This window comes from Pleuronectes platessa, chromosome 10 (assembly GCF_947347685.1).
Source record: "Pleuronectes platessa chromosome 10, fPlePla1.1, whole genome shotgun sequence".
Lineage (NCBI taxonomy): Eukaryota > Metazoa > Chordata > Actinopteri > Pleuronectiformes > Pleuronectidae > Pleuronectes > Pleuronectes platessa.
In genome coordinates, this window is record NC_070635.1 from 4,909,839 (window position 1) to 4,932,314 (window position 22,476).

Here is a 22,476-nt window from a genome sequence, read left to right on the forward strand (position 1 = left end):
CAGAAGTATTTGCCAATTTAAATTGTTTATGGCTTTTTAAAAAGAAAACAAAGTATTTTCATATGTTAATGCCTCGTTACTCTTTATTTCACAAACATGTGCCAAGGCACCATTATGTATAGATTTTTTTAATTCCTAAAAATATACAAAACACAGAAATATTGCAATTTGAAAGGTAACAAAGCTTCAAGAAATAAAACAAAGAATCATTTAAAAAAAAAAAAATACTTAAAATTAAATGTAAGCTGGAAGAACTGATTTTCATGAAAGACAAAAACAATGAGAATCTAACAACGGATTACAATGCAGTTATGACCAGTCACCAACACCATAAACAACCATACCACAGATTATGATTTCATATTTATACCAGACATAAACAGTTCAACAAGGCTACCAGGAATTACAAACAATTCAAGCAAAAAGTGGCAAATTAGGTAATTGCATTGAATGCATTAGTGAATGTCATGTGCACATTTAGCGTTGTATAAAAAAATAGATATCTGGTGAATTACAGCAGTTGTGGCTAACAAACTGTTTAGGCTGAGTCCTACACTGTAAGAAGTGTATTGAAAAATACCTGAGTAGAATTGGCAATGATCCCTACACCAGACAGAGGGACAAGCCATTCTGCAGTTTCAAGAACAATGAAACATATCATTCAAGAGAAAGTTTAAGGACATCACTCTTTGGTCTGGAATGCTCCCCCCATCTGACGTTAAACCCCCGTTCAGACCTGCTGCTAACAACCGACCTAAGAGACTCGATCACAAGGGGACAGCTCCAAGTACGTCTGTTCACACCTGGTGTTTCAATGTGTCCTAGATACGTCTCCTGTGACTGTTTGTGATCCGATCTCACTTCCCCGCTCAGTATGCAAATAAACCCGAACATGATATTTTTGTGGTGACAGAACTGTATTTTTAGCTGGTGAGTTTACATATGTGTCCGTTGTCATGCAAGTGAGAGCAGAGTCAAGAAGGGATGACTCAATCAATGTGTCTCTACCATGGAATACGATTTTACTAAACAAATTTAAAAAATCATTATGTCACACCTGTGCAATTGGTGCGTTCACATCTCTACTTGTCCACTTGTGATCATTTCACTCAGGACGGATGTTCACACCAGGTCTGAAGCGTGTTTTGGAGATTACACGATGGTTACTGTAGATAAGGTTTCTCCAGGTTTATCAGCTCCAGGTGCGATCATACTTCGTCCATCCTGGAGGGGGAGCCAGGTAGATTCTCCTTCCTCTTGAGATGAAACTGACGACTCCTCTGTAGCCTGTTCTTGGGACTCCAGACTTCAAGTCATCCATGATGCCCAGGTTTTTGGCCAGCGCTTTAAAACTGTCCTTGCTCGAGTATTGAAGGCGGAAGGGCCCAGGTCCTTTTAGCTGCCCCTGCTTTACATCTTCATATGTCACCACAGGAGCACTGTAAACTTCCTTTTCTAAATTGTTTCTGTACGTCTCCTCCTTCAAGTAGCTTAGGTCTAACTTTGTGAAAGGCACAAATTCGGCATTCAGTTTAATGTAGCGCAGGTACTTGTCGTAAAACTGACCCAGACTCACACCTTGACGGCCAAACGTTAAAGTCCGTGAGACTTCAGGGCGGATACAGGCACGGTCGCGGCGCTGCTCTGGCTGACGCATCCAGTCATCCCAGAATGAAGCAGGCCATTTGGGCTCCAGCTCCTCCCACACCTCCCCGACGAGCATCCAACCCAGACCAGGGAAGAAGTCCGTCCGGTAGAGCACATCCGCCTTCCCAGGATCCACGTAGCCGTCCCTGCCATTGTCATTCCAGGCGGACACACACCACAGACTGGGATCGGATTTCAAAAGTGGCAGCAGGGAGCGGAAGTACTCGAAGAAGTCTGGTGCCACCTAGAGTAGCAGATGAATAATTCAGTTTGTGTGACACATGAAACATGACAAATCAATTGTTATCAGCTGGAAAATATGGAACCTATTCAAAGAGTATCTAATCATTTATTAAAGAATAAACTTTTTAACGAGAGCAATTTCATAGTGGTTGCAAATACGATTACCTCCAAATCATCCTCTACAATCACAACAGAGGAATGAGACAGGGTCTTGAACACTTGGTTGAGAGCCCAGTGGTAATGCCTGGAGATTTTGTAGTAACCCTGAAACTTCTTGTGCTCTGGCCGCACAGCGACGTCAGACAAGTCCGGCTGTTTTAGATGAGTCACCTTATCTCCGTAAGAGCGAATCACTTCAGCAGTCTCAGCGTGTCCACAGTCTTGACTCACTATGATTGGGTAAAGCTCTGCTGAGGGACGGTGCTGCAGCAGTTTGTCCAAGCAGCGTCTTACAGTGACCCTGTTACAGGCAATAACCAGGATAGGAATGACGGGCTCAGGTGCAGGTGCGGCTACGACCTTCTGTTTGTTTCTGTTCGACGGATCCCACAGTGACTTGTGACTCTTGATCTGGATCAGGATTTTCTTCTGCAGATCGAGCTCTGCCTCGAACACGTCGGCCATTCGAAGCACATCTCCCATGACATCGTTCATAGGGATTTGACCCACTTCCCCCTTCTCTTGGCTAGGCACGCTCGACGGCCCGGGTGCAGGCCTGCCCCGCAGCAGAAGCACCAGTATGGCATTCCAGCTGATAAATACGAACATACCACATAGTATGAGGGAGCTTTTCTTGCGGAACATGGTCCAGGAACTCGAAGAGTAGGAGGGACGGGTTTGAATAGAGAGACGGTTTGTCACAGACAAAAGGAATGGGATATGGGAGGGGCAGCCAGTGTTTCATCACAAGTACATGATCAGAGACGTGGAGTCACACCTCTACGGTTAGTGAAGTTGTGCAGACACAAAACAGTGTCAGTGAATGTGCAGCTGGATGAAGTATAATGAGGAGCAGGATTCATCTTGGAGGGAAGCTGGGATTCAGGCAGATCCTCAATTTTCAATATCTTCCATCTGAAATAATAAGGACATGATGCATGAGAAACTTTGTCTCTCTCATATTTAAGCAGAAATCAAATGTTTTTAGAGTGTTGGTTAAACAAAACAAAGGCGTGTGAAGATGTAAGGACAAAAACAACCAAAACTATTCAAACAGTTTAAAACTATTTAAACTAATTAGTCAACTGAGCGCTGTATCATTTAGATAAGGGGTCTTAAAAGTGAGGCAGTGCAGCCCTCCCTCAGACAAAGCTTGGGAGAAAGGAACCTCTCTCAGCCCACTTAAGTTTACTTTTACTGAATTTCATGATAATATTATTTGATCCCAAAGACTGGAAGTGGGCCATAAAGCAATATCAGCAAATATCAGAATATAATTTTCCATTATGGCAATATAATGGAAGTCCATTATATATATATATATATATCGATTAAAACTAGAGCCTTCAGCAAACATCTTTAAACTCCAAATAAAAAATAAAGTGACATATATCGTGATTATTATCGATATCGGCTAATGTTAATTTTTTTTATCTTGTTACTTAACCATTGAGCAAAGTCCACCTCATATTGATTTTGACAGGATTTCAGACAGCACCATATGTAAAGAAAGGATCTAAGGTATTCATAGATTTATGACTCTGGGAAATCAAAACTAAAAACAGGATACTACTGTTACAGTCTCTTTCTACAACTACCTCTATTTCTAAATCACACACATTTGTTTCTACACTATTCATATTAGCGAAGGCCGTTATTTATAAAGCACAGAGGTAGGTTCAGGAGGCCGTACAGGGTAAACAACACAGAGACTAAATCAACATGCACAATTTAAAACCTGTAGTTTTTGAAATAGCTTAATAAAAGAGGTTAAAACAGGCACCATATATCTCTGGATGTCTAAAATAATATTTTGTTCTTCTACATTTGCTGAGCCTGAAATCCCTCAAACTGACCAAACGACTGATTATGACAATAATCAGCTGATTAATCAGTCATATAAAATAATAAACACCACCTTATATCAATAATTCTGACAGTCGGGAATTTGACATAACACGTGAGCATGGAGCTGAAGTGATGACTCAGCTCCTGAGTCCGGGTCGAGTCCCTCGGATCACCTGTGGCTGCTTCGGTCGAACCAACATTTATTCTGACTTTCACATTAATGTGGAGCGATGACAGTGGATCCTGAGAGCAGAGCAGGCGGCGGCCCAGCGGGGTTTAACCACTGAGGTGAAGGAGCTCTTACCGGAGACTGGGTGAGATTCTTTACGGTCGCTCCGGGGACACTTCTCCGTTCTGTGGACACTTCCCGAGCCGCCGCTCCGTCGATGACAACCGGCCAAAGTTTAGCGGCACAGACCGAGGCCGCGGGCAGAGCCGGTGTGAAACTGTCCCCCGGTAGTTTTCCACCGACTTGGGGGAAACTTACCAGCCCGGGTAGTTTCTCTCGTTTCTGGCAAAGCTGCGGGAGGAAGAGGAGGAGGAGGAGGTGGAGGAGGAAGAGGAGAAGGAGGTGAAGGGGGAAAGTAACACGACGACTTCCTGGTTAGAGGCGGTGAGCGGAAGTCCCGCCCTAGCTGTCATCTTGAGATATCACGTGCTCCTTGGAAGAAAACATTGAATAAAATATAATATATCATAATATAATATAATATAATATAATATAATTTAATTTAATTTAATAAAATTCAATCAAATTTAATTTAATAAAATAAATAAAATAAATAAAATAAATAAAATAAATAAAATAAAATAAAATAAAATAAAATAAAATAAATAAAATAATATAAAATAAAAATAAATAAATTTAATTAATTAAATTAAAACATGGTTTCTCCCTCAATTGGAATGACCAGCCAACCAAACAACAAACAAAGACACAAACACCAAGTTAAGAGGGAATATCTTTTATTATCTTTCCACATGTACAGAAAACCATTTTTACAGTTTCCAAAGTGACATTTTCATGCAAAACAGGGTCTTGTACCAAAAAAGAAAGAGGCGGGTAAGCTCAAGAATAAACTAACCTGCCTTATGAAACTACCCAAAAGGAGGCCTGAATAACATCTGAAACAGCTTAATGAAAAAGAAATACCCTGTAAACAACCAGTGGTTCTCTTAGATCACTGGGTTGAAGTCCAGATGTTGAGTTCTGTGAAGTACAAGTCAATAAATAAGGGTTCAAAGTGTTTTTTGGTGCTGAGGCCTTGGACACCCGCCCCTCAGTCGGGTCTGTCCTCTGTGACCCTCTGTCCACAGTTGTTCTCAGAGGAGATGAGAGATGTGGAGCTGAGGATCTGTCCATTTTCCTGAAGGATGAAATTATGTCAGTCACCAACATAGTGTAGACCACGTGTTGTATCACACAGTTAAGTTGACCCTCACCTGCAGGTGGTCGTCGTTGAGGCTCTTCTCCTCCTGTGGACTCAGTGTTGCATCATCAGACCTCGTCCCCACCAGCAGCCTCACACACATGAAGTGGGACAGCGGAGCAGTCAGAGACACGCGGGGACTCTTTAGACCCGTCTGCACCAGAGACAACTGTCCTGCATTTAAACACGGGGACGTTATGGAAACTTTCCAAACTGCAGCCGGCCACTCGCTGCTTCCCTTCAGAGGTACAAAGTTACAGACGTGTGCAGCATATGTTTCGCATTGGATCACTTGGATCATCCTGGAGCATGTATCTACCGCAGGCAGGTTCGGTCTCAGTTTGCGGGTCAGCAAACGCACCAGCGCGCCGTGGACACCGGGCGCCGAGAGGGAGCGTTCTGGATCATATGATTTATTAATCTCGCTGAAATCTTTTGCTCTCAACACTTTACCGTCCGCCTGCGGGGACGCACACGTCACAGTCAGCCTCCCTCCGACCGCCGCGCGCTCTCCCACCTCCCACGCCGAGGGCCGGTTGGGCCGGTTGAAATCAGCCGGAGGGTCGCGTCGCGCTCCGGCGGCCAGTCCGAGGCTGTAGCCGGCGGACGCAGGCCGCTTGGTCGGCGGGTTCCTGGCCCAGATATTCCCTCTACACCGGACGACAGCGGACAGGGCAGAGGCGGAGGGTGTGGAGGCCATGGTGGTCGATAACATCCACTGGGTTTGCCCACTTTCTCAATCAGCCTCGTTCAATCCGATCGGCCACCTTACCTAAAGGTTAATTTGCGCAAGAAGGGGAGGGGCGGGGGGGGGGCTTTCTGGGGGGGATCCAAACCGACCATATTTGCCTCGATGGATCCGAAGCAGCACAGGGGGTGTGTCTTTATGGGACAAGTAATAATAACATGTAAATACACGTATTTTAACAGCAAAATCTAATTATAACAAGTAAAAGTACTCTTAACCCCTTCTGAGTGTTATAATGTTGAAGGCAACTGGTGATATAATTATCGATGCCGCTAACCAGCATCTTAATGTTTTAGTTAGTCACAGCAATGGAGTTAGTTTGAATTTCTTCATATTGTGGAATAGATACAACTATAATAATGCAACGTTGATTATATGTGAGTGTAAAGTGCTTTGGTATTTGCACTTAACGTTTTTTATTTCCATTAGGGCCACTTTCTCCTTCTGCTCCAACACAATCCAGAAGCCATTTTTTTTTACTTCTTGACATTTCTCTTCAGATTTATACATTCGAACAACATTCAATTCAATGCAGTTTTATTTGTAAAGTGCCCAATCACAGCAAATCATCTCAAGGCACTTCATAAAGTAAGACTGAGACCTGATAACATTGTAGAGAAACCCAACAGTTCCCATTTAGACGACCGTGAAGAGAAATAACTTCAGGAAGACACCTCTGGGATCAGACTCAATTATGTGCCTTGTCGGGTGTGTGAAGAAAAATGGTGGATCTGTGGCTCTGATTCAGTGAAGTATTCTACTATCTGATCTCACTATAGTGTGGGCATCTCAGACAAAGTTTCTATCTCATCAAACTTTCTTCACGGGGACATAGCATGGACGCATATCTTTATCCCCTCCTCACGGGTGTACCCCAAGGCTTGATGCTATACAATACTTCCTTGTGTCCACTTATCTAATACCATAGTTTCTTGCATCACTGCTATGCAGACGACACCCAGCTGTACACGTCATTCCCACTAGACAACCCTAAGGGAATTTGACCATCCACTAAAACTCGCAAAGACTGAACATATTTGTTTGTCTAAAGCTTTCAGACCAGGGGCGTCTTTCTCTATCCTCGAGAGCACCTTGTCTCCTAACGCCTCAAAACCCCTAACAAGCACTTATTGTGCATCGAGCTTACCTGATCTCCAAAACCTTGTGTTATTGAACAGATTTATCACGTACAATTACTTCAAGGTCTCATATTGTACTCAGACTTTAGTGTTGTTTCGCAGTTGTACATCCGATTGAAAAGGAATTAGCCTGCAATGTGTTATACAAGTTTTTCCTGTTGATAAGCATCTTACTTTTTCTGTATGTCACTAATCAACGTTTGACCCTGTCTGTTTGAAAGTGACATCAAAAGTCCAGAAAGTTTTCTCTCCGGTCATTCCTGCTGTTTATTCTAGACCTCTGTCCATGACCGACTACAGAGAGTCGGAATTTGCATATCTCAACTCACAGTTAAAACTTTCACCGGAATTTCCCAAGGGCCAGAGAGAGAAACAGTGTCAGGGGTAAAGACGCTTGTGTCGTCAAACAGGTTCCCCGGCCTTCGAGCAGAGAGTCACAACAACAGAAACACAAACAGGAGCGACGCAGTATTCAAGCCTCCCTGTTAACTCGACTGTTTGCACCACTAGAGGGTATCGGGTGTCTGAAGGAGCCATGCAGGCAGTCGCTCAGTAAAATGGACAGGATGTTCCCACTGTAGTGAAATCAGGAATAAACAAAGAACCCAGAGCAGTTAGGAAGCAAGCTGAACAGTGTTTAATTTCCAAATTACATTTTCAATAAACCCAGATTCTTTTAGAGATAGAAGTGTCGTCTTGTGCTTTGGAAATACTGAGCAATGAGTTTTCAGTGTCTCAACAGGTGATCGAGGATATGATCTTGAACAAAGTCAATTCTTAGAAAGGTAAAGAGAAAATATATTAAATATCACCTATATGCGTATGTACAATGAGAAACAATGAACTGGTGTCTGAGCTCAGCCTGGTGCAGTAGAAAGATACTTAAGACTTCATGATCAGAGTTTAGTGCATTTCAACATTTACAGCTTGTCATCATTATGAGCAGTTTCCTTGCACACAGGGTATTTCACAGTGAATCACAAACATGTTCCCAAAAGAACACAAAGGTAAAAACAAATATGTGAGTTTCCCCTGTTTCCTTCATGTGCCTCTTAAAGCTGTTTAATAAAACATTGCCGTCCTTGTTTTCCTTCATCTCTTCTCCTCACGAGTCCCAGTGCTTAGATTTTCCATCTCCATTTCCCACCAAGCGCAAACAATGGAGGCAAGTATATCTGAGAGTCCCACGTGTGTGTGTGAGACATTCAATTCCTCCACATGAGTCTTATCTCTACAACACATTGTCCCTGTCCCTTCAGGGTGCAGGGAATCCACTTCATGGTCTACCGGTTGACGTCTGATTGTGTGGCTGAACGGGGAACCGGTGAATGGCCATGTTCGGTATGATCACAAAGGCCAGGATCCCCACCAGCATGAGCGACGCAGTGATGATGATGATGGTCGCCACCACGGCGTAGTAACACCGGTCCGAGCGGAACAACCTGCGCAGGCGACCTCTCACCCTGCTCGGAGGCCGACCTACATCCACCACAGTGGCTTGCACCATACTCTGCTCCATTGCATTGAGTTCGAGGTCCCTGCCAGCTGTCACCTGCTCGTCCTGACTCTTCATAGGCAGAGTGAGGGCTGTAGGCTTGGTGGGGCTGCTGGGAGGAGGGTTCTTCAGGACCAGTTTTCCCTTGTTGCGCTTGAAGCGGATGGACAGCATCCTCTGCATGTCCGCTGGGAGTTTGCCGATGATGTCCTCATTGTTGCCCAGGCGTGGCAGGTCCTTGCCATGTGGGATGTCGGTCAGCTCGCGACACACGGGGCACGACAGAGTCTTGAGCTCAGGGGAGGTCACGTTGATGCGAGCGAGGCACTCCAGACAGAAGGTGTGCCCGCACACCAGCAGCTTTGGGGTCTTGAAGACGTTGTCGTAGGAGCAGAAGCAAATGGCGCACTCGGTGTCCTCCACGTCATTTTCAGGAGGCTTCACCTTCCTGCGGTCGCTCTCCCGATCTTTCCTGTCTCGTCTCCGGGCCTCCTCGCTCCTTCCACGCTGTCGCCCCTCTCTTTGGTGCCTGTCTCTTTCTCTCCTCCTCCCTCGTTCGCCCCTCTCTGAGTCGTTACTCCTGGATCGTCGAAGTTTTGGTGTCTTCTCCTTCTTCAACTGGTCGTCCTTGCTGCTCCTCTCCTGGCCCAGTTTGGGCTTGACGTTGGGGGCCAGTTGGGGTCCCTGGCTCTGGCTGCGGCTCTCCCTGTTATCGCTCATGTTGGAGGGATGAAGTTAGAGGTAGGGTGACGGCTGGAATCGGATTCCCAGTTTCCCAACAGGAGCTGTGGAGAGGAACACCTTGGATGAGTTTATTTCTTCTCAGAAACTTTAATGAGGAATTTACCCGCACGGTGAAAAAGTGCTGTTTCATGATGATGAAGCAACAAGGCCAAACCTCTTGCAATCTAAAAATGCATCTCTATTGTGTCAAAGCACTGTTTGTTTAATAGGCCTGAGCACATCTGGGCTCGGGAAAGTGCAGAACTGAAAGAGCTTCAGATTTTAATATTATGTCAGGAGGATTTAAAGATCCGGCTAATTGTGGTCGAAACATTTAAAACTGAACAAAGGCTGACAGCTTCACGGCTTCATTGTCTTGAAACGTCCCAGCAAACATTCCATTGTACTCGTTGATAGTTAGTCATTAACCTCGGGTGTAAAAACCCGGGGGAGACTTGTAATTCCCATTTCAGCAGCTGTTTTCTTTCCAATTGGTGAAAATCTAGTTTGACATTTGCCAGAAGTTTAGTGACAAGTGTTTAAAGTGTCTGATATTTTAGGTTTGAGGCCCAGCTTGTGTTTAAAACAAGTTTTATTCTAGGTTTTAGACAAACACTTGAACACGAAACATATTAGCTGGAATTTGCAAACACTCACCTGCTGAGGTAGATAAATGTCAGGTCACGTTGCCAGAGATGATCCGACAAGTAAAATAATCCTTTTGTGCGTCAGTGCAGCGGTAAAAACCTGAACATGCCCAAACTTCATTACTAACAAATAAAATGAAATAAAAATACAATGAAGAAAAGCTCTCTCGTGAACTTCTGGTCTCTGTGCAGCCCCTGTTACTCTGTTGGCTTGTTTCCTTCTCATGACTTAACAGCACCGCCTCGTCTCAAACCCTCCTCCTCGCTACCTCTGGTCCAACCAGTCAAACCAGCTGGACCAGCTGTTGTAGCCTGTGGTTTTCTCTTTGGGATATGTAGAATATCAGGTCATTGACTTACAGTTGATGAATCTCCCACTGAAGCAAATTCAAGCTGACAACACAATATAAAAAAAAACAAAAAAGGTGATGACATTTCATTTTTCTCCATTGGACTCGATTTCATTCTCTTTTGCATATCTCATGTTTTACTTCCTGTTTTTCATACTCAGATCTGATGAGTGCAGCCTCCTGACGGGAGATACACGTCCAAGTGCCTGTCGGGGAAATTTCCACTGTGCCTGCATTAAAAGACGAAAGGTACAGCTCTGTCAACACTGCACTTGTCAGCGCCACATACCTGCCATACCTCCAGCCTGTCACTCTGGAGGGTTTACTGTCCAAACCGGACCGACGACGCAGCTCAACCCTTTCCTCACTGCACTGTCCCAGTGACCTTACCTTTCATCAGAAGCCTTTTTTGGAATACACCCACCTCTTGACAACACACTTAAATATGTGACACTGAGTTTCAACAGGGTTCTCAACACTGCAGAGGAAAAGTTTTGTTTTCTCAGACAGCTCCTCCTGAAACTGAACGATGATGTGTCTCTCGTATAAAAACCTGCTGCCCCACGAAGGCCACTGAAAGGTTCTTAGTAGAGTGGATAATTCTGCCAAACCCCAAACAGTCCCCTTCAATTCAAACAAGCTGCAGATTTCCCACACTCATAGATAGCAGTTCCCTTAATGAGCCTGATCAAGCCATTGAAAGAAAGCGTTCAAAAACTTCCATGGGTTCTTCTCATTCGGGGCGGCTCAGGGGGAAGAGCGGTCGTCCTCTAACCAGGGGGTAAATGCTAGAAAAGCGCCATTTAAATACAGGCCATTTTCATCACCATGTTTCATGTTGATCCATCAAGTAGTTTTTTTCCAAACCAAACAAACTGATTAAAAGACGACTGAAAACAGACGCTTCTTGTCAGATGAACACAGGTGTTATTATAAAGTAGAACAACTTCAAGAAGGTGATTCTGTAAGACATTTTCCAACCTTCCAAACTGACATTCCATATGTAGCTGTATAAACATGGTGTCTTAATACAACTTGTTAAACAGGGACTTGACAGGAGGGACTAAAACCAGAATAACCGAAGTGGCTCCTTGTTATATGAACACGAGCAGGTCATAAAACTCTATTGCTGTAGCAAAATGAAAATAAACAAGATGAGGAACCTCACACGTGGGTGAACCTCATCATTTGGAAATGACTCGGTTTGAGTTTGGTGGACAGTCCACCACAGACGGGGCCACAGACGGGGCGGTGTGGCCTAGGGGGTAGAGTGGTCGTTCAACAAGAAGGTTGCCGGTTCAATCCCCATTCTTCCCCATCTGCATGCAGAACTCTCCTTGGCAAGATACTGTACCCCTAAATGGCCCCTCATAAAATGTTGAGTGTACTAATTGTAAGTAGCTTTGGATAAAAGCGTCATGTGATATATTGGTCCACACAGTTGAACAGTCAACAAAGCCTCAGGTTTGTTAATGAGTCCTCGGTGAGTCGGCACTGCAGGCGTTACGGGAAGCTCACATCCAAGTGCATTAATGTTTCTTTGTTGCTGCCACGCTGACGTCGAAAGTTTATGATTAAACCCGTCGCTGAGTTAGTGACCTCCTTTTCACTTCATCTCTCCGCTCCATGTGGCCTGTGCCGAATGATGTTACTGATCGAGCACTGTCAAAATCTGTCATGTTGAGCTACAGCAGGAAATAATTTCACATGCAAAGACGCATGTAGCTGCTCATGAGCCGAACCGGCTCCACACAACATCTCCATACCTCTCCTCTTAACTTTTAGGAATTTTTCAAGCTTTCAAAGTAATTTTCCTGTTTTTACGCTGCCTTGTACGAGGGAGGGAATGTGCCCCAGTGCTTTCTATTGGTCTCCTCGCCCCCATACTCCTGGATCATCAAAGTTTTGGTGTCTTCTCCCTCTTCAACTGGTGACGACAATTTAAAGACAAAAAAACTTCAACGGGTTCTTCTCATTCGGGGCGGCTGAGGGGGTAGAGCGGTCGTCCTCTAACCAGGTGGTAGATGCTAGAAAAAGCGCCATTTAAACACAGACCATTTTCCATTCCCTGACCCATAATGCATCCTTCCACCAAGTCGTTTTTTCCAAACCCCCAAAAAACAACTAAAAGACGGCTGAAAACAGAAGCTTCTTGTCAGATGAACACTGGTTTTATTATAAAGTAGAACAACTTCAAGAAGGTGATTCTATAAAACATTTTCCAAAACTGACAGTCCATATGTACAACTTAAACTAGCAGGACAACAACTCCACAGGAAGCTGTATAAACATGGCGTCTAAATACAACTTGTTAAACTGGGACTTGACAGGAGGGACTAAAACCAGAATAACCCAAGTGGCTCCCTGATATATGGTGAACACGAGTGAGAGGCCGGCAGGACAAAAAACAGGTCGTAAAACGTTATGGATCTTGAAAAATAGGGTGGGGAGGGAATGTGCCCCTGTGCTTTCTATTAGTCCCGTCTGTCCTCTGAGTGTTTGTCTCCTTCAGCCCAACTCCTCTTTTGCTTTCCCCTGCTTACGGGGCATCTTCTTGCTGCTGCTGTCCTCCAGCTCTTTGCTCTTGTAGTAGTGGGGAGCGACCTCAAGCAGCCATGCGCTGTCTATCTCGATCACCTGCGAAGGAGGAAGAGAGAATATGCACTGTGATAGTAATATGAGACGGAACACAGTTCATTATTGTACGGGAAAGTTCGCCCCACTTCCTCATCAATGTGCAGAGTCATGCCCCGCTAACAGATGTTCGGTGGAATCCCTCAGAGGGAGGTGTGACTGTTGACATTATAAACAGAGGCTGTTGTCTGTGTTTCACATTCACGAGAACAAGCGTCTGAAAAGCCTCAAATGACCTGTCTCATGAACTCCTTGGTGGTGAAGACCAGCTCGTGGTAGATGAGCCAGCGGGGCAGCTCCTCGAACAGCGAGCTGTTGGGGTGGGTGTAGACCGTTTGCTGGTGCTTCACCGTCTTGTAGCCGCCTTTGCTCAGTCTCGACGTGTGATAGAAATATCCTGCAGTCACCGCCTGGGTAGAGCATACGGGGGGGGGCAACAGAGGTGTTTGGTCAACATGATAACGACTGGTTCCTCCAGTCACAACAACAACACAACAGGAACTAGCATGGGGCTCAGTGGAGACCGTACCTCCACCAAAGACAAACGGTCCTCTTACATTAAATCAAGCTGCACCAAATCTCAGGTCTATAAACATGTTATTGTTTTTAATCAAGATCCATGAATTTTACGTCACGATCAAACGCTTTTGACAAAGAGTTTTCATTGAGGCTTGATCATTTTCAGGTTAACCATAAACTTACCACCATAAAAATACGATCTGTCTGTGAGAGGTTAATATTTGTACTGATATAAACTAATATCTTGTGATTGGATTTTAATATCAGGTCTATATATATATAACAAATGCAGGATATTTGGACACATGCAAAAGGCAGCTTGTGTTGAAAGAAGGTGTGACCCAGCTACTTAAAGGAACGCCCTTCTTCTTATCTCCAGGTGTGTGCTCACAACACACAGTAGAGCCTGATATGAGGGTATTCACACAGCCTCTGTTCAGAGACCTACACCGTTCCTCCTGGAGTTTCAGAACAATGTTCTTTTTTTAAAAGCCTAGTATTTCGTCAAACTGGTGTTCTTGAGCAAACACAGGGCCTGTATCTCAGAGTGACCTTTCCCGTCAAGACGTCTTTGATTAATATCAGGAACTGAAACTGAGAATGTTTGGGTCACTAATCTGAAGCAAAACATGGGGTGACTGTCTCCGCAGCACTCACCTTGCGAATGGGCACACTGTCTTCCGGGGAGGAGACCACCTCCACCTCAATGCGATCCATCAGGCCCTCCAGCTGCTCCCTGACATCCCGGGCTCGTCTCATGGAGCGGAACTGGATAAAGTTCTCGTAGCACCACTGTGTGGAGAAGCCGCTCTCCATCCACTGAGGGAGAAAGACATCGTGTCTATAATTAGCACATAGCCACACCGGGGTCATACTGTTATCGGGAATGGACATATCGAAGGGCTTTTTAGTTTAATGCTGATAATAAGTGGCTCCTAAATTCAGGATCTGGATTCTACAAGGAGTCGCAAAAATCAAGAGTTTGTGTTATTAATTATAGGAGAGGAAAAATGAAAGAACAAAACAACAGGGTTTGCATTTGTACTCTCTAGGGAAATGTTGTGTTTTCCTTTTGCCATTTAAGAGGAAGAGATGCAAATCATGAACACTAGTAGTCACCTGGAAACAACATCAACATTTCAAATTCAGTATTGAGATCGACTCTCTTCATCTAATTAGGTGGACAAAAATATATATAAAAACAACAACCACACAATCACACAGTATAAGCTTGGTCATTCAGTTTGATTGGTATTGACTGCTGTCATCCAGCTGCATTGGTACCTGTGTGTAGACGTTGAGCAGCACCAGGTGGTCTCCCCCCGGCACCACGAAGTTCATCCTGGCGTTGTCGGCGTGCACCATCTTGTCTTTGGGCCGGTAGAAAATAGAGTTGTTCACCGACAGCATTGCGGCTATTGTCAACACTTCCTCTGAACACTTGTACCTGGAGAGAGGCGAAGAAGAAAACATGAAAAAGAGAAAGGAACAATAACTGGCCCCTCTTTACTGATGCAAGTTTTTCTTATTTGTTCACTGACTAAACAGTCACTTTCTCCAGTTTCAGACAAAGTGAATCATCCACATCAAGCAACTTACTTTATGTATCCTTTAAATTATTGAACCATCAGTATCAGATTAAAGGTTCAAACAAAATAAAGCATGTTAACATTACACCTCTATGACTTGGTTGAATTATAAATCATTTTTCAGGGAAAACGATTAATAATAAATTCACATTTAAATATTCTCCTGCCCTGTTTTATAAACTTATAAATCTTCCTCTGAGCACATCGGGCGGGCTGATGGCTTCACTGCTGCAGTAACTACCATGACCTCAAATTCCAGCTGAATAATCATGTGTAAGGAAACCGATGTCTCCAACTGACGTAAAACATGTAATGCTTCAGTGTTCAAGCAGGAAATGAACATATAGAATCAGACTGAGGACTTACTGCTCGGACGCCAGGATCATCTTGCTCAACATGGGGTCCACGGGTAACTCAGCCATCCTGCGACCCAGCTGACAGAACAGAACAAACATTACTTATTCATTCATTCATCCTCACATCCTCCATAATCACTGACCGACAGGACAAGCTCAGTGGTTAAACGTCTGTTTCATGTATCAACATTTAGAATTGTGCTCGTGAGCGCCCCCTTCAGGATCAGGAATGTTCAGTATGTGCAGAGTGAAGATGGACACAGACGACACACGTCAAAACAAAGGATACACATCTCCTTTCTGTGTTTGAACAGAAGAACATTGTTTTTTTCTTGACGACTGTTGCAGATTTGAATGTGGGAAGGAGATAAAGTGGGAATATTTAACTAATTACTTGTTTCATATGTGTGATGGAACAATAATGATGTTTCACGTGATGTTTTTCGTCTAGAAGACAGAATAACTGGATTCTTCCCAAACATCTCTGTATCTGCAGGTCCAGACTGAAACGCAGCCTCTGACTTTTCAAATCAACATTTTTCCTTTTTATGGGCTCGAAACTCTGGAGTAGAGTGGATGACACGTGTAAACAACAAAAATTATGCCTTTTCAAACTAAAATGTATTTAATATTAAATAAATAGAGGCCATGAGTTTGTACCTTGGTGAGCTCTCCCAGGTGGTTGAGTGCTCCCAGAGCGTAGAGCTGCTCCAGGGCCAAGACCAGAGTTTCATGAGGAGGTGGGTCCATGAAGTCAAAGTGAATGAGGTCATTGATGCCTGGTAACAAAGCAGAATTAGCTCATTGAACATTCACCAAATCGTGCTCAGCTCCAACTTGATGACCAAGTGTATGAAATGTCTTGATTTAGAAAATCACTCATGAGCGTGTTGTCTTCTCACCCAGACTCTTCAGCAGAAGGACTACGTTTCCCAGGTTGGTTCTCTGAATCTCAGGCACAGTTGACTCCTCCATTTCATGTTTAAAGGCCCACGCTGTGTAAAGCCTGAAACATTTCCCAGCAGCCACTCTGCCTGCACGGCCTGCTCTCTGGTTGGCTGAAGCCTGAGAAGGAAACAAAACACACAACGTGAGGAACATTTAAAAAACAACACAGAATCTAACAACACAAAACTTGTAGGATACACTCTTCTAGAAACGTGCAATCACTACACTACCTGCTTATAAATGATTAAGTAACACTGTGAGCAGTTACCCGTGAGCAGGGCGTGACAATGAGGGACTCCATGCCAGTGCGGGCATTGTAACTCTTCTGCTTGCAAAAACCAGGATCAATGACGTAGATGATGCCATCTATGGTCAAGGAGGTTTCTGCTATGTTGGTAGCCACCACCACCTTGGATTGATGGGAAAAGATGACACAGCACCAAGACATTAAATTAGTTAACTTTTGTAAAAACAAAACAGGGTAAAGATTAAATCAGGATGAGGAAAAATAACTAGACAGAAACATGATTTTACAAAGAAAATGTAAAAACTAGGACACAAAGTCTCTACAAATCTAATTGTACTACAGCAGCCTCTGCTGGTGAATAATAGCAAGGGCATGTAGTCTGGGAAAAAATGAGAAGGCTCTTGTCCATTACGTTTGAGGAAAAGGGACTGACTCCCAAATTGAAATACATCAATGTCTTACAGCAGAGAAATTGACTCACCTTCCGGGCGCCGGGTGGAGTGGGGCTGAAGATCTTTGCCTGCATGTCAGACGGCAGGTTGGCGTAGATGGGAAGTACCAGCAGCTCAGCTATCTTAGATCCCAGCCGCCTGCATCGCTCCTGGAGCAGCTCGCAACACGTTTCAATCTCCTCCTGCCAAACACACACGAGTGGCAAAGAGGTTAAAGAGCCGACAAACAATCGTAAATAAATAATAAAAGAATGATTTATATAGGCAATACTTGTCCAGTGAGGAAGACCAGAACGTCTCCAGGAGACTGGGTGACGTGGATCTGTAGCACTGACACCACACATGCTTCCAGGTAGTCGGCCTCTGGAGCCTGAGCAACACAACAAACAGAAACTTAAAACAGTCTGCTTGATTCTTTGGTATTTATCAAAAGACAGGCTGACTCTCACAAACACTCAATAACATTTTAAAGCAGATCTTATCAATGCTACAGAAAATTTCAAGTAAAAATGGTCTGGCTATCCTAAGAAATGATCCACACAGAAGTGAAAAGTAAAGTTGTTTGGAAGTCTTTTTTCTTTTGACGTACCCAGGGGAAAGCTGTCACACTAAATTTTCAAGCTTAAAAATTAAGCAACAAACTTAAGCTTTATTGGTTAATAAAAAAAAATCCTACTTTAGTGTAGAAGATATCTACGGGGAACCTCCTGCCTGGGATCCTGAAGACAGGTGCGTCGTCGAAGAAGCAGGAGAAGCGCTCGGTGTCCAGAGTGGCGCTGGCCACCAGCACCTTCAGGTCGGGTCTGAACCTGGCGATGTCTTTAATCAGACCGAACAGGATGTCTGTGTGGAGAGTTCGCTCGTGGGCCTCATCTATGATGACCACACTGAAGGGAGACAGATAATACAAAATGATTAATACAACCCACACGGATCATCATGTGGCTGATTCGTGTGATTGGTCGGTTATGATTGTCTTGTTTGCATCACCTGTAGCTGGCCAGGTCGGGCTCGGTGAGAAACTCTCGGAGCAGCATGCCGTCGGTCATGTACTTGAGCAACGTTCTCTCTGATGTGCAGTCTTCAAAACGAATACTGTAACCCACCTGCATCGAGCAGATAAGTTCATATGAAGAAACACATTTAATCGTTCGAAAAATGCTGTCAATAATACTCTACACACTAGGAAAAAGCATAAATACTGACTCACAAACACATGAACTACCGTATGAGCCATTATTAAGATATTAAATATATTCCTGTAGCGTCCTCTAGATATAATAAAAACGAGTTTGTGCTCAGCTCACCTCATTCCCAAGTTTGACTCCCATTTCCTGTGCGACTCGGGCTGCAACTGACATGGCTGCCACTCTGCGAGGCTGCGTGCATCCGATCTTCATGCCTCCTTCACTGTAGCCCTGAGGGAGGAGCAACGGGTCATTTTCATTGGTTACCACTTAACTTCATTTGTTTTCATGCTCAAACAACCCAAATTTAAGTTTGATGAGAACATTTGTGTCTCAGTAAATTTAAGCTGTGTAGACGGGTCACAGTTTAAAAGTAAAGTACAACAAGTTAAAAATGCAAGTATATGTTGCTATGATAAGAGTCTGTGCTCACAGTTTCCAAGAGATACTGTGGGATCTGGGTGGTTTTCCCAGAGCCCGTCTCCCCTTCAATGACCAGGATCTGGTGCTGTTGGATGGCGGATAGCAGGTCCTCTCTGTAGGCGAAGATGGGAAGGCTGCGTCGGACCTCCTGCATGGACTGTTTCTTCTGCTCAGCCTGGGACAGAGACGGTTCCTCCTGATCCTGAAGTCGACAAGGTTAGAAGTAAGAACGACCTCAGTTTCTTCAGATTTTCTTATTTACTGCAAAATGATTGTCGACTGAGAAGGAGGTCAACCCTGCTACAAAAAAATCTTGGTGCTTTATTTCATATTCATTTAGGTTTTGAGCAGCATACTACAAAGTTGGTCCACTCATGTTTTTATCGTGACTGAAATACAAACTTTCTGTACACTGAAAAGACACAGTGATAACCATCATGCTTTTATTTTTTCTTGTGTCAATAATCGCAATAGCCAACAATCTCCAGGTCAACTCCAGACTGCACAAATATGTCTTAGCTTCTTTACAGAGTTGACTTGATCTCACAGATTACTTCATGGCTCTTCATGGCCTCCGTGTTTTGATGTCTTAGTAACACGTGAGCTGGTACATACGAGATCTCCAGGCCCGGTGGAGACCCATTTGAAAACTAAAAAGGGGACAGTTAGAAAGCAGAAGATTAAGCCCACCTTATCTGCCTGAGTTCCCTTCATGGTAATGGCAGTGCTGACGAAGTCGATCATCTCCTCCTCCTCCAGGATCAGCTGGTACTTGTCCTGCTCATGCCTCATCCCCAGCTCTCGCTCCTTCTTTGCCCCGAAGCTGAGAGAGGCCGTCTTCAGCCTCTCCTCCTCCCAGCGGCCTTGCTCCCCTCCCAGCTCCATGGCAGATTCCTCCAGCACAAGGTCCCTCTGAGGCACCTCCTGGTCAGTGGGGAAAGGGAGAGGGATGGACAGAGGGGGAGAAACAAACCATTTAACCTATGTACACAGATGACTGTCTCTGCACAGTGTGTCAGTACCTGACATCTCTTGTTCCTACCTTGCTTCTCTTTTCTTCCGGCATGTAGTATCTGTTCTTCCTCTCCTCGCTTTCCTTGGCCCCGGCCTTTTTGTAATCTTTAGCCAGGTCTCGAAGGGTGCGTTTGTATTCCAACTCCTTTTTCTCCCTCTGAGTCAGCTCGTCTGTAGAGAACAGGTACTCGTCGTCAATGATCTCGGCCTCCAGGTCCTCCAGCTTCTCTGACTCTCTCTTCTTTAGATATTCCCAGCGAGACTGCTTCCTCAACTCTGGCAACTAGAGATGGAAAGAGAACGACAAGAAAACGTTATTACACAGTTAAAACTATATTGTATAATTTGTACCTTCTTTATTCCCTAGAATAATCACCACAAGCAGAAACTCTGAGCACTGACCATTTGATTTTGATCCTCTTCAGCCATCTTCAGCCTCTTCTGAGCTTCCTCGTAAGCCTGGGGGACAAACACACAAAATATGAAGTTATTTATCTGAGGTATGGAGGGTCATCTTTCAAATCTGAATGAATTATGTTTGTCATTCCCTTGTCTCCAACCTTTTTGTCAGTTCTCTCCGCTATATTGCGGGTCTTGTCTTTGTCTTTCAGCCTCACTCGCTGGGCAAATGCATCTCTCTCTTCAATGTCATGCACTCTCTCTCGTTCTTCCTTCTCCCATTCTTCCTCCTCCTCTTCTACTTCTTTCTGGACCGACTGGCCTGCATTACCCCTGAGGACGGAAAAAGAAACTGCATCAATCTGCTGCATCTTCACAAATGTAGAGCTTATTAAGTCAGATAAACTACAACCAAAACTAGAGATCCCTTCCAAATAAATTAGAAAATGTTGAAATAACAATTCAGTTGTAATTTTTTATCCTAGATTTCATATTCTACATTCAACAGTATACATAAACGTGAAAATAAAAAATGTCTGGATTACCCTTTAGGTGCTTCCTCCTCACTGGACGACTCACTCTCTTTCTTCTTTCTGATGTGCTTCCTCTTGTTTCCTCTGTCCTTACTTTTCTTTTTCCCTTTTTGTTTCTCCACCACAGTTTCTTCACCACTTTCACTGTCTTCCAGTAACGTGTATGTGCGATTCTTCCTGTCCATTTCAATGCATTGCCGTTCTATCTCCCGGGCGGGCTTCTCAACAACTTGCTTACGAGGAATCTGTTGAAACAGGGCCCCAAAAAAATTGTTAGAGGTTTCATTCCCACCTAAACTTCTCAGACAAAATATGCAAAAATATATTCTAACATTTGAAGCCTTTAAAGATAATGTAATGAGGTTAATATCAACATCTCACACGGAAATGAAAAAGCAATTTTAGCACTGTACCTTGTCGAAGAGCTCTCGCGCAAAGGCAGTCACACTCGGGTCGATATCGATCGTGCCCGTCTGCTCGAGGCGAGCCACGAAGTCGTCCGCATTCATTGCTTTCCGTGCGGTGCCAATCATGAACTGGGACACGTATCTGTCACTCAACCCCAGGATGTCGTGGAGACGGTCATTGACCCACTGCTCCAGATTAGCCATGATGCCTGTTGAAGGAGCACAACACAGGAACACACGTCGTCAATAAGACACATGTAGGTGTGTGCCACCAAGAAACCACTGGCTACAACCAAAAAAATCAAGGGTTAAACAATTAAAGGGTTTAACAATTAAAGTTAAATTGCATGAGAAACTTGAAACATTGGATCCATTGGTTTCTCGTGTGACCAATAACACCTACACGTGCTTATGAATATAGAAGCACACGTGTATGTTTGATGACATGTCACTTAATTCCAGTTGTCAGATCTCTTTATATCTACAAACTTAAATTCGGGGTCTGTGTTTACTTCAGCCACTGAATCGTTAACGTTTGCCCGAATAGATATTTCTCAGGCCGTGTTTAAAACACGCGGATCCGCTCTGAGTTACGACAAAAGACCGAATTACGTGTTTCACTCACCGCTTTTCAAACGCACTCTGTTGTTGTGGTGGAAGTAGCAGCAGGTTGTGAGCTAGCTAATTCAGCTAACTACGGCTACATATGAGGAGCTCGTTTGAGTCGCAGTTCCCGATAAAAAAAAAAGCACACGTAAAAGACACGTACGTCCCTCCACTGTCATGTAATGTGTTTATTTGAGGCTTTAAAAACAACACATGTTTTACTAACGTCGCTTGAAGGCGGCGAAGTTGAAACCGGAAACGCGTCGTGTAAACGTACCGAAGAAGAACAGAGCTGCATCAGGAGCTTTTGCAGCGCCCCCCGCCTCCTGCGGCCATCGGAGGAAGTACAACGACTATCTAGCTCTTTCAAATTACAACAACAGAAAAATAACAACAGTCACATAACAACAACATAAGTGCTAGAAAATAAGGGATTATGACTGTTTTTTGGTCTCAGTTGTCCCATTAAATTATAACATTGTGAGGTGCACGTTGGGTCTCTTTAATAATCTCACAATAATAATGAATGGCTCTCGATGAATTTTGTTTTTTTATATTTCGGAGACTGATATCGATGAGTGTGTGACATTTGTTGCAGCTTGATTGAGTTTAAGGGGGATTATTGGGTCTTGGAGAAACTCTACTAGGAATCCTTTAAGGTTTCTACTGTTTTGATATTGAGGCTCTGTGACCTTCAGCGTTTGGTGTATAAAAAACTTTGTCTGACGCACAA

The 22,476-nt window shown here is 44.1% G+C and overlaps 3 protein-coding genes across 3 annotated transcripts; all 3 read right to left on the bottom strand.

The window, feature by feature from the left end:
- Positions 1-65: 65 nt before the first annotated feature.
- On the bottom strand, positions 66-4,502 carry mgat1a (alpha-1,3-mannosyl-glycoprotein 2-beta-N-acetylglucosaminyltransferase a). The gene is made up of 3 exons (XM_053432945.1): positions 4,202-4,502; positions 2,056-2,964; positions 66-1,891 (listed from the first exon to the last, which is right to left on the bottom strand). The coding sequence occupies exons 2-3, from the start codon at positions 2,692-2,694 to the stop codon at positions 1,193-1,195; spliced, it is 1,338 nt and encodes a 445-aa protein (XP_053288920.1). The 5' UTR covers positions 2,695-2,964; positions 4,202-4,502; the 3' UTR covers positions 66-1,192.
- A 3,326-nt stretch (positions 4,503-7,828) lies between these two features.
- On the bottom strand, positions 7,829-10,480 carry rnf183 (ring finger protein 183). Its single transcript, XM_053432438.1, has 2 exons — positions 10,090-10,480; positions 7,829-9,494 (listed from the first exon to the last, which is right to left on the bottom strand). Exon 2 carries the CDS (start codon positions 9,427-9,429, stop codon positions 8,491-8,493), a length of 939 nt encoding a protein of 312 aa, XP_053288413.1. The 5' UTR covers positions 9,430-9,494; positions 10,090-10,480; the 3' UTR covers positions 7,829-8,490.
- A 2,098-nt stretch (positions 10,481-12,578) lies between these two features.
- Positions 12,579-22,026, bottom strand: dhx16 (DEAH (Asp-Glu-Ala-His) box polypeptide 16). The gene is made up of 21 exons (XM_053432440.1): positions 21,763-22,026; positions 21,144-21,346; positions 20,743-20,975; positions 20,359-20,530; positions 20,201-20,257; positions 19,827-20,081; positions 19,475-19,708; positions 18,795-18,986; positions 18,482-18,592; positions 18,165-18,280; positions 17,851-18,061; positions 17,446-17,544; positions 17,204-17,356; positions 16,744-16,884; positions 16,430-16,592; positions 16,188-16,306; positions 15,538-15,605; positions 14,867-15,029; positions 14,240-14,401; positions 13,300-13,473; positions 12,579-13,066 (listed from the first exon to the last, which is right to left on the bottom strand). Exons 2-21 carry the CDS (start codon positions 21,339-21,341, stop codon positions 12,938-12,940), a joined length of 3,150 nt encoding a protein of 1,049 aa, XP_053288415.1. The 5' UTR covers positions 21,342-21,346; positions 21,763-22,026; the 3' UTR covers positions 12,579-12,937.
- Positions 22,027-22,476: the final 450 nt, after the last annotated feature.

Bases quoted from the DNA above. Each gene is read 5' to 3' on its own strand.
- mgat1a (XM_053432945.1), bottom strand. From the start codon at position 2,694: ATGTTCCGCAAGAAAAGCTCCCTCATACTATGTGGTATGTTCGTATTT. The intron at 1,892-2,055 runs GTAATCGTATTT...CTGCTACTCTAG, and splicing joins TTGTAGAGGATGATTTGGAG to GTGGCACCAGACTTCTTCGA.
- rnf183 (XM_053432438.1), bottom strand. From the start codon at position 9,429: ATGAGCGATAACAGGGAGAGCCGCAGCCAGAGCCAGGGACCCCAACTG.
- dhx16 (XM_053432440.1), bottom strand. From the start codon at position 21,341: ATGGCTAATCTGGAGCAGTGGGTCAATGACCGTCTCCACGACATCCTG. The intron at 16,885-17,203 runs GTGAGTCAATTT...CATCAATCCAAG, and splicing joins CTCCACCCGGCGCCCGGAAG to GTGGTGGTGGCTACCAACAT. The intron at 13,474-14,239 runs GTGAGTGCTGCG...TGCTCTACCCAG, and splicing joins ACAGTGTGCCCATTCGCAAG to GCGGTGACTGCAGGATATTT.